Raw genomic sequence first — 11,884 nt, forward strand, 5'->3', positions numbered from 1 at the left:
GAGGGAAGGAGGGAGGAAGAGGAGGAAGAGGAGGGAGGAAGAGGAAGAGGAGGAGGAGGGAAGGAGGGAGGAAGAGGAGGAGGAGGAAGAGGAAGAGGAGGGAGGAAGAAGAGGAAGAGGAGGGAGGAAGAAGAGGAGGAGGGAAGGAGGAGGAAGAAGAGGAGGAGGGAAGGAGGGAGGAAGAAGAGGGGGGAAGAGGAGGGAGGAAGAGGAAGAGGAGGAGGAGGGAAGGAGGGAGGAAGAGGAGGAGGAGGAAGAGGAAGAGGAGGGAGGAAGAGGAGGGAGGAAGAAGAGGAGGAGGGAAGGAGGAGGAAGAAGAGGAGGAGGGAAGGAGGGAGGAAGAAGAGGGGGGAAGAGGAGGGAGGAAGAGGAGGAGGGAGGAAGAGGAGGAAGAGGGAGGAAGAGGGAGAGGAAGAAGAGGAGGAGGGAAGGAGGGAGGAAGAGGAGGAGGAGGAAGAGGAAGAAGAGGAGGAGGAAGAGGAGGAGGGAGGAAGAGGGAAAGGAAGAAGAGGAGGAAGAAGAGGAGGAAGGAGGAAGAGTGAGGAAGAGGAGGAAGGAGGAAGAGGAAGAAGAGGAGGAAGGAGGAAGAAGAGGAGGAGGAAGAGGGAGAGGAAGAAGAGGAGGAGGGAAGGAGGGAGGAAGAGGAAGAGGAGAAGGGAGGAAAAGGAGGAAGAGGAGAAGGGGGAGGAGGAAGAGGAGGAGGAGGAAGAGTGAGGGAGAGGAGGAGGGAGGAAGAGGAGGAGGAAGGAGGAAGAGAGAGGAAGAGGAGAAGGGGGAGGAGGAAGAGGAGGAGGAGGAAGAGTGAGGGAGAGGAGGAGGGAGGAAGAGGAGAAGGGGGAGGAGGAAGAGGAGGAGGAAGAGGGAGAGTTAGCTCCAGCCCCTCCAGCTCCTTCAGTCGGAGTGAAAGCAGCTTCAGGACTCTTCAGGATTGTTTCACTAACTCCTCTCTGATGTTTCTGTAATCAACCCTCCGGAGCTCCTCAGCGGTCATCCGGACACAGCGAGGCCGGCGAGCAGCAGCGAGCTGCGGGGAGACGGACAGAGACATGTCGGAGAGCTCCGGGGCCGCCTGGAGCTGAGAGGAGGTGGGTCAGACTCTCCGAGCTGCTGGTAAACAACCACCGGACCGGAGAGAGCTACTCTACTTTAACACAGATTAACTTTACTTTAGAATAACTTTAGAGAAGTTTGTGACCACGACAGTAACCAGTATATACTATACTATACTATACTATACTACTATACTATACTACTATACTAATACTACTATACTATACTATACTATACTATACTATACTATACTATACTATACTACTATACTATACTATACTATACTATACTATACTACTATACTATACTATACTATACTACTATACTATACTACTATACTATACTATACTACTATACTATACTACTATACTACTACTACTATACTATACTACTATACTATACTACTATACTATACTATACTACTATACTATACTATACTACTATACTATACTACTATACTATACTATACTACTATACTATACTATACTACTATACTATACTATACTACTATACTACTATACTATACTATACTACTATACTATACTATACTACTATACTATACTATACTATACTATACTATACTACTATACTATACTATACTATACTACTATACTATACTATACTATACTATACTATACTATACTACTATACTATACTATACTACTATACTATACTATACTATACTATACTACTATACTATACTACTATACTATACTATACTATACTATTATATACTAATATTATACTACTATACTAATACTATACTATACTATACTACTATACTATACTACTACTATACTATACTATACTATACTACTATACTACTATACTATACTACTATACTATACTATACTACTATACTATACTATACTACTATACTAATACTATACTATACTACTATACTAATACTATACTATACTATACTATACTAATACTATACTATACTACTATACTAATACTATACTACTAATACTATACTATACTATACTACTATACTACTATACTACTATACTACTATACTATACTACTATACTATACTACTATACTACTATACTATACTATACTACTATACTACTATACTATACTACTATACTACTATACTATACTATACTACTATACTATACTACTATACTACTATACTATACTATACTACTATACTACTATACTAATACTATACTACTATACTACTATACTACTAATACTGTACTACTATACTATACTACTATACTATACTACTATACTACTATACTACTATACTATACTATACTACTATACTACTATACTATACTATACTATACTACTATACTACTATACTAATACTATACTATACTACTATACTAATACTATACTATATATACTGAAGCTGTACCTATAGACAGATGGACAGATAGATGATAGATGATGGAGTAAACAGTGAATAATTATTGCATTCTATTTGCTTTAAAAAATACTTAATTAGAATTAATTAATTATCATGATTATTGCCTATTAATATTCTGTTACTAATCGATTATATATATATATATATATATATATACATTTTATAAATACATATATATATATATTTATATGTAAATAATATATATATAAATATATATATATTTATGTAAATAATATATACATATTTATATGTTAATAAATATATATATATATATATTTTATATATATATATAAATATAAAATATATATATATATATTTATATATATATACATAAATTTATAATATATATATATATTTATATAAATAAAATATAGTTATATATATGTTTATAGAAATAATATATATATATAATTTAAGCTATAGCACAAACTAAAATGCATCAGTTTGTTGCTTAATTGTCGTTAATTTCTTCTTCATAAATATATATAAGAAGAAATTAACGACAATTAAGCAACAAACTGATGCATTTTAGTTTGTGCTATAACTTAAATTATATATATATATATATATATACACACACACACACACACACATGTATATACACATGTACATACATACATATATTATTTATATATAATTTAAGTTATAGCACAAACTACAACGCGTCACTTTGTTGCTTAATTGTTGTTAATTTCTTCCTTAAATCTACTAACTCCTTTATTAACACTGTTATAGTTTAAGGGTTAGTATTCCGGAGTTTTAAGAGTATTTAATAACAGGTTGTATTTAATAACAGTCAATAAAACTGACTTTAATGAGAGGTTGATGTAGGCGTGCTTCAGTAGATGTGTGTTTACAGGTTTACAGGTTTACTGACGGACTATCAGAGACATAAAGAACATACATTTATTTAAAGTTTATGATGTTGCATAATAACTGTCATCTATGTGCAGCAAGTTAATAAGTTAATTCAAAGTGAAAGTAAAGGCTCAGAGGAGATAAGAGGTTAACAGAAATGTCTTCACAGCTTTATTAGTAACTCGTACTTCTATACTTTTACTTTACTCTTACGTTTAAGTGTTTTACTGTTAATGGAGTATTTCTATTTATTGTTAAAACCAGAGAGGATGGAGGAAGAGAAGGAGACGGCCGAGGAGAAGGAGGAAGAGGAAGAGGAAGAGGAAGAGGAGAAAGACCTTCATCACCATCACATTGCAGCAACGGCGGCGGCGGCGGCGTCCTCTGTGGACTACCAGGGCCTTCCCATCATGCACTGGGAGGACCTGAGCCAGCGGATAGCTGAGCTGGAGAAACAGGAGCAGGAGAGGAGGTCAAAGGTCAGCTGGTATTTCCTGAGTCTCTGATTGGTTCTGTTCCCCCGAGCAACAAGGTGCTAAATATCTCTCTAGACTACATTTCCCATGAGGCTCGGCGTCCTCCTCTGTCTCTGAAGGGTGTTTACGATGAGCTCCGACTGGAACGTTTATTCATTTAAATCACTTATAATCAATGTTCCTATATTAATAATGTGTCTCCTGTAAAGGAGAGTGAGAGTTCCTCGTAGCTGTATCAGCTGATGACACGTTGACGTTTAGAAAATACAGTTCCTGCAGGTTTAAAGAAACATTCAGAACAGAGAGAAACACGTCTACATCCCTCCATCCGGAGTGTTCAGAGCTCCTTCTCTGCATCGTTTAGTCTCTGGTATCTTTATGGAAGTCAAATCACTGGAGACCTTTAAATGAGCTCGTCCTGTCCCCGTCCGTCCCCCGTCCGCCCTCCTCTGTTATTATATCTGTCTCGCTGTGATTACATTCCTTAAAGGATGAGGACATGTTTGTTGTGGCTGTAAAACCTCCCGACTCACTTTATAACTCACTCTGACACTCAGAGAGCTCTCAGAGCTCCCGGAGCTCTGAGAGCTCTCTGAGCTCTCTGAGCTCTAACGACACGGTTACAGTTACAGACTTTACATTGGCTGGTTTGAGGAAGATCACAATGTCCTACAGAACTCGTCATAAAGTTGTTCTAAAAGCGGTTTAAATGATGTACTACGTGTTCTAATGATGTTCTATGTGTTCTAATGATGTTCTATGTGCTCTAATGATGTTCTATGTGTTCTAATGATGTTCTATGTGTTCTAATGATGTTCTATGTGCTCTAATGATGTTCTATGTGTTCTAATGATGTTCTATGTGTTCTAATGATGGAGTGTCTTCCTGTGTTCCTGCAGAGGGGGACGGGGACGGAGGAGAGTCGGGGGGGAGTGTGGAGAGACGTCTGGGAGGAAGAGGAGGAGGAAGACTTCAGGAGGTGTCGAGTCGCCGTCGTCACGTCACGGTAAACTCACTTTAACTCTTTAATGTTCACTTTGTGATCCAACAACAACCTTCACCTGATTCTCTACCTGAAGCAGGACGCTGCTGCTCTGCGTCATGTTGTTGTTACTCACTTCTATTTAGAGCAGAAGGACCTTTATTCAGCTCAGCGTCGCCAGACTCCAGTGTTCATACATCCACTGTTTCTACTAGAGATGCACCGATACCACTTTATCCAGACCGAGTACAAGTACTTCCATCTGGGTACTCTCCGATACCGAGTACCGGTACGAGTACTTCTCTGTGTCTAAAGACCCTCGTTAACAGCCAGCTGGAGGGTGTGAGCGACACACGGCAGGCTGGGGAGTCCCGCATATGAGGCGGTGCGCCGCCACCGGCTCTAGGTCGGCTTGGAAAGGCTCGGGGGGGAAGGTGCTTCCAAAGTGTCACCGGGGCGGACTGTCCTCAGTGTGTCCCAACTGTGTCGTCTCGCGAGTACATGAGCACAGTATCGGACCGGATACCCGACACTGGTATCGGTGCATCTCTAGTTTTTAATCAAGCTAACGGTGCGTTTCATTTGGTCGTCAGCGTCGTCCGTCAGAAACTCACTTCTTATCCAGTTTGAAGCCACATTTAACTCTATATCTGAACCGGATGAAGGATTGTCTCGTTTGATAAATCAGAACCCTCCAGGACGTCCTGCGTCAGAGAAACTCTGATATTTACCGTGAAGCTGCTTTATTCTGTTTGTATTGGTTTGTCTGGAGAGGAGGAGGAGGAGAGCTCTGAGCACCACAGTTTGGTCTCTTTGCTTCTAGACTCGTTGGTAACTAACTCTCTGGTCTCTGCTGCCGTCGTCCTGTTGGAGCTTCAGGATGTTTATTATCTGTTAACAGGTTTCACAACCACAGAAACCTGCAGCTGTGCTTCATCAACGACAGCGACAGTGAAGACGAGGAGGAAGGAAGCAACAAGAAGGTAAGAGAACCGTCTTATTTCCATAATGTGGTCAGACACGTAGAATAACAGTCTGAGCTCCCGTCGGGGGTGAAAAGCAGAACTGTTAGTGGACGTAAACGGTGAGGAGACTCCACATGATCACATCACAGCTGCTTTACTGTCTCCATCAATAGTTCAACAAGTCATGTGCCGTCTATCTGCTCTGTGATTGGCTGCTTCTTCTTCTAAACAACAAAACAAAAACACTTAATATATATTTATAATGAATTCAAACCGACGTTTTGGTCACATGAGGTTGGTTACCATGGTTACACGTCTCTCCAACCGGCGAGGAGTCTCTCAGGAAGTTACGACGTAGATTACTGCTCAGATTACAAACTACTGTTTATTCACCCTGAAGTCTGTTGAACGATCACCTGTTCAGTATGTAGAGCAGAGTACTGACCTTACGACTCCATCAGGTTTCCATGGGAACGGGGCGCAACGGTTGCCATGCCGCCGGGCTGAAACAGGAAGTGGCCACGGCTCTGAGGACGCTGAGAGACAACCTGCTGGCTGAGCAGAAAGAGAAGCAGGTAAAGAAGAGAGACAACAAGACAGACGTGTTGTTATGAAGGAAGGTAGAGACGTAAAGACAGCTGTGTGTGTGTGTGTGTGTGTGTGTGTTGCAGCGTCTGGCCGGCAGCAGCTGTGTTGCAGAGCGGAAACATCTGGAGCGTTGGGAGCTGCAGGAGCGTTCAGCGCCGCATCTCAGCAGCCTGGGAGCATCACTACAACAGGAAGTACACAGTATGTACACACTACACTACACACTATAGTACACACTATAGTACACACTATAGTACACACTGTACTACACACTATAGTACACACACTCAGGAACACACACTAGTGTTCAGTATCAGAGTCTCTTTGGTGTTCAGAGACTCTACTACATTACCCATGAGTCTCTGTGGTGTTCAGAGACTCTACTACATTACCCATGAGCCTCTGTGGTGTTCAGAGACTCTACTACATTACCCATGAGCCTCTGTGGTGTTCAGAGACTCTACTACATTACCCATGAGTCTCTGTGGTGTTCAGAGACTCTATTACATTACCCATGAGCCTCTGTGGTGTTCAGAGACTCTACTACATTACCCATGAGCCTCTGTGGTGTTCAGAGACTCTACTACATTACCCATGAGCCTCTGTGGTGTTCAGAGACTCGGAGGAGTTCAGATCAGTTTCTGAGAACTGAGTTTGGTGGATGGGTCTAAATACTACATTACCCATGAGCCTCTGCTTCATGGAAGGCCCATAACAGATCAAACAGGAGAATATAGACGAGGTCATTCAGTCGGTCTCGTTGCTTCTCTTCCAGCTCTGAGCTCCGAGCTGGTGGCCCACCTGTTGGTCCGAGACCAGCTGAGGACGAAGCAGGACGCCATGCTGCTGGACGTCCAGGACCTGACCTAACTGAGACCGGGACCGGGACCACAGACCGGGACCAGGATCGCAGACCGGGACCAGGACCACACAAACCAGTCTCCCTCCCTCCAACACCAACGTGAACATTGGTCCTCTGTGGGACCGGGTCGGGCTGAGCTCGAACAAAGACGGAGACACGACTGGATGGATAAAACCCAGAAGGTCGTTTGGAAAACTCCTCCAGTCCACAGGAAGTGGGTTCATCAGCAGGTTGATATGAAGGAACAGAACCATCAGTCTGATCTGAGTCTCCAGGTTGGGTCCAGTTTCAGTCCAGTTCTACCTGGAAACTAAAGTCCAGAAGGGAAGAGGATGTACATGTAGTAAACTCTGAGTTAGTATTCTGGAGGATGTTTAATGATTGAGGGACAAACTGACTTTCACTTTATTTCACAGATTCAGACGAGCATGTTTTTGATTAACAAGTAGCTGTTGGACCCGAGACGCACGACGTGGCCAAAGGGACGTCACACTAAAATGTGTTCACGAGTACGGACCGTCCGTACGTCTGAACTAGGGATGCACCGATACCACTTTATTCAGACCGAGTACAAGTACTTCCATCTGGGTACTCTCTGATACCAAGTACCGATACGAGTACCGATACGAGTACCGATACCGAGTACCGATACGAGTACCGATACGAGTACCGATACCGAGTACCGATACCGAGTACCGATACGAGTACCGATACGAGTACCGATACGAGTACCGATACCGAGTACCGATACGAGTACCGATACGAGTACCGATACGAGTACCGATACCGAGTACCGATACGAGTACCGATACGAGTACCGATACCGAGTACCGATACGAGTACCGATACCGAGTACCGGTACCGATACGAGTACCGATACGAGTACCGATACGAGTACTTCTCTGTGCCTAAAGACCCTCGTTAACAGCCAGCTGGAGGGTGTGAGCGACACACGGCAGGCTGGGGAGTCCCGCATACGAGGCGGTGCGCCGCCATCGGCTCTAGGTCGGCTTGGAAAGGCTCGGGGCGAAGGTGCTTCCCGGGGCCGTGGACAAAGTGTCACCGGGGCGGACTGAGGTGATGTTTCGCAACCCACCCGCCCGTCTTGAAACACGGACCAAGGAGTCTAAGACATGTGCGGGTCAGAGGGTGCAAACAAAACCCCGTGGAGCAATGAAAGTGAGGGCCGGCGCGCGGCGGCTGAGGTGGAGCGTGAGCGCGTGTGATAAGACCTGAAAGATGGTGACGAGAAGTTAATGTCACGCTGCAGTAAAGTGGTATCAGAGCCGTTTTGCGAGTACGAGTACATGAGCACAGTATCGGACCCGATACCCGATACTGGTATCGGTATCGGTGCATCACTAGACCGAACGTAAGGACGGACAACCCGACAGCTGTCGCCGGCACAGAGACATAAAAAGGATCAGTGAACATCAGTTTAGTTTTTAAAGACGGTGGTTTGGTTAAAGAATAAATGTTAAAGGACCATAAAACCCTTTTTCTCACTCGGCCATCATGAACGGCGTTTTCCACCAAGTCGGAGCGGTTCTGTTTGTTTCACAAAGAGTTTCATCAGAGTTGTTTTTTCGTGGGCGAGAGTTTGTAAAAGGTGACGTCACGTATTTCTGTGCACCGATCTTTCAGAAATCCTCCAGATGGAACTGGTTCGTCTTTAGTAAAGTCCACATTATTGAGTTACTGAGACAAAAGAAGGATGTTTGTGAGTAGATCCAGATGTTTCTATGCAGATGATATCTTATTTAACTTGTATTGTGTTTATTCCTTCTGCCTGCTCTTATAACGAGGGAACGTTACACTCATACAGCAGGATGAGATCAACTTAACCTGAGATATAGATGTATTGTGATATGTGGTCTCGTTCCTCCGACGGTCCTCTGAACCCAAGATAAAATAGAACAACTAAAAGAAAAGTATAAAATGTAGAGTTTGTTGTATATTTGGTTCAGCAACCATCCATCTGTTTTAAAAGTTTAAAGACTTGTATTTATATGAAACCTTTTATAATAAATGAATATGTAATATTATTTTAACTGATGTTAACACTTCAGGTACAGTCAGAGATTATATTACTGTTTAATAAATTAAAGGGAATAATCCACTTAATATAAGGAGTATATGTGACGATGAGATATCGCTGCCTTGTTCTTTATTCTTTTCATTTGATGTTTACCAACAAAACAGTGTTTCTGGTTATGAGGTTTTATTCTGACTGCAGTAATATAAACATCAGCCAAAATGATATTTAGACCATTTCAATGTGTCCTCTAGTGCCTTACGAAGAAGTTCTATTTAATACTGATGATCTGTGATATGAAGTCTGAATGTCAGATTCATGGAAGGTAAAGTACTTTTATTCATATATATAAATAACAAAGACTTGTACGAGTCGTATTTTATGATCCTGACAAAGATTGTTTTTCATCGTGACTTTAAGATTATTTAGAGATGTATTTTAAAATGTAAATAAAATGAATTACAAATGTATTTGTATAATTCTGAAATATATTTTGATGTTCTATAACAGTTATATTTTGGCGTTTCCTTTATTGTGTCTCTGTTTTGTGTTCGTTGAGGAACTTTTATTTAAATATATCATATGGCACAACTCAAAACAAACGTTACAAAGAGCTTCTTATATATATAATATATATATATATATATATATATACTTATATAATATATATATAATAAGTAAAATGTAGACATGTATAAAGACATAAAGAACACATTATTTGATTTAGGAGGTAGGAAATGGACATTTACATTGAGGGGGTTTTGGGGGAATCCATCGGTACCAACCAGGTCAGACTAGCTGGTCATGAAGGAGGTTAATAACGCTCTGAACTGTCATGTCCATGTCCAGAGTGGTCCGTTGACCTCTGTTATTTCTTCCTCAGCAGGTATTTGATGTGTAGTAAATGTCAGTGACTCCACGTCCTCTGTATTTAGTCATTCCTCTGCTGCCGGCTTCACCTCCATTGTGTCTCCGTGTTTGATCACACTCTGACTCCATCACATGTTCAAACACACCGGAGGAGCTTTGTCATGCAGCTCTCTGACTGTGTGTTCACGGTCACGCCGAGTATTTACCGTATGAATCAGAGCTGAGGAAGAAGAGGAGGAAGAGGATGAAGAGGATGGAGGTAGAGGAGGAGGAGGAGGAGGAGGAGGAGGAGGAGCTGAGGATGGACTCACTTTGCTGTCTAATTAAAGCCTCAGATAAGGAGAGGCAGCGAGAGGAGGAGGAGGTGAGTGATTTATTACCTATATCACAGCTGTTATTGATTAGATATTGATTACAAATAGAAACTATGTTGAGATAATCTTGTATTAGTCCCTCAGCGTTCCAGCAGCAGAGGATAGAGTAAAAAACAAGATGTATTAATTAAGTAAACAGTATAATCTTTATGAACTACAGTATAACCTGTGACTTTCTGGTTTCATATCAGAAACCTTTTGTGTTTAAATGTGTCCAGAGTTCAGGATTATTTAGTCAAAGCTGATGTTAGTGAGCAGGACATTTAATATCCCTCTGAGACCCACGATCCAGACCGACTCTACCGTCTGTCAGAGGCTGCAGCGGGTTCAGGTTTAAAGCTCATATGAAACTAAAGAATCAAAAGAATCCATCGGTACCAGCATGTCAGACTAGACTAATCAATAACGCTCAATCAGGCTTCATTCTGGCAGGACAAACTGGTATGTCCCATGCAGTATAAATGTGTTATTGTCTCCTATTCTAAATGGTGTATCTGAATGTTTCTGCATCCTGGGGTTCATAAACGGTGTTGAATTCATAAACTGGGTCTGACTGTAGAGCTGAGACTCTGCTGGATCCAACGAGCCCAACTGGGTTCATCTGTGATGATGTTCAGATGATTTACACCACTTCTATGTGACATCTACCGTTGACCTGCTATCCCCCCTTATATACCCCCTAAAGACCCCCTATAGACCCTCTAAATACCCCCTGTAACCCCCTAAACACCCCCTGGACCCCCTAAATACCCCCTGTAACCCCCTAAAGAACCCCTATAGACCCCCTAAAGACCAACTGTAACCTCCTAAAGACCCCCTTTAGACCCCCTAAAGACCAACTGTAACCCCCTAAAGACCCCCTATAGACCCCCTAAAGACCAACTGTAACCCCCTAAAGACCAACTGTAACCCCCTAAAGACCAACTGTAACCCCCTAAAGACCCCCTATACACCCCCTAAAGACCCACTGTAACCCCCTAAAGACCCACTGTAACCCCCTAAAGACCCACTGTAACCCACTAAAGACCCCCTATACACCCCCTAAAGACCCACTGTAACCCCCTAAAGACCAACTGTAACCCCCTAAAGACCCACTGTAACCCCCTAAAGACCCACTGTAACTGCCTTAAGACCCCCTGGACCCCCCTAAACCCCCTTAAAAACCCCTGTAACCCCCTAAAAAAGGCTCTATTGTGGGTCTCAGAGGGTTAAACACAATGACAGCAGAGTTAGCATCGAGCTAATTAGCATCTATGAATGACAGTGAACAATAGAGAATATAATATATATACTCTATATATAATAGAGTGATATAATATATATACTCTATATATAATAGAGTGATATAATATATATTCTCTATATATAATAGAGTGATATAATGTATATACTCTATATATAATAGAGTGATATAATGTATATACTCTATATATAATAGAGTGA

At 41.9% G+C, this 11,884-nt stretch overlaps 1 protein-coding gene across 1 annotated transcript; it reads left to right on the forward strand.

Moving 5' to 3' along the window:
- The first annotated feature begins 820 nt into the window (after window positions 1-820).
- LOC119475422 (schwannomin-interacting protein 1-like) lies at window positions 821-7,789 on the forward strand. Its single transcript, XM_037748096.1, has 7 exons — window positions 821-1,085; window positions 3,554-3,768; window positions 4,665-4,771; window positions 5,649-5,730; window positions 6,174-6,287; window positions 6,384-6,501; window positions 7,076-7,789. Exons 2-7 carry the CDS (start codon window positions 3,559-3,561, stop codon window positions 7,168-7,170), a joined length of 726 nt encoding a protein of 241 aa, XP_037604024.1. The 5' UTR covers window positions 821-1,085; window positions 3,554-3,558; the 3' UTR covers window positions 7,171-7,789.
- Window positions 7,790-11,884: the final 4,095 nt, after the last annotated feature.

The sequence above is a fragment of the Sebastes umbrosus genome, chromosome 17 (genome assembly GCF_015220745.1).
Source record: "Sebastes umbrosus isolate fSebUmb1 chromosome 17, fSebUmb1.pri, whole genome shotgun sequence".
Taxonomy (NCBI): Eukaryota; Metazoa; Chordata; class Actinopteri; order Perciformes; family Sebastidae; genus Sebastes; species Sebastes umbrosus.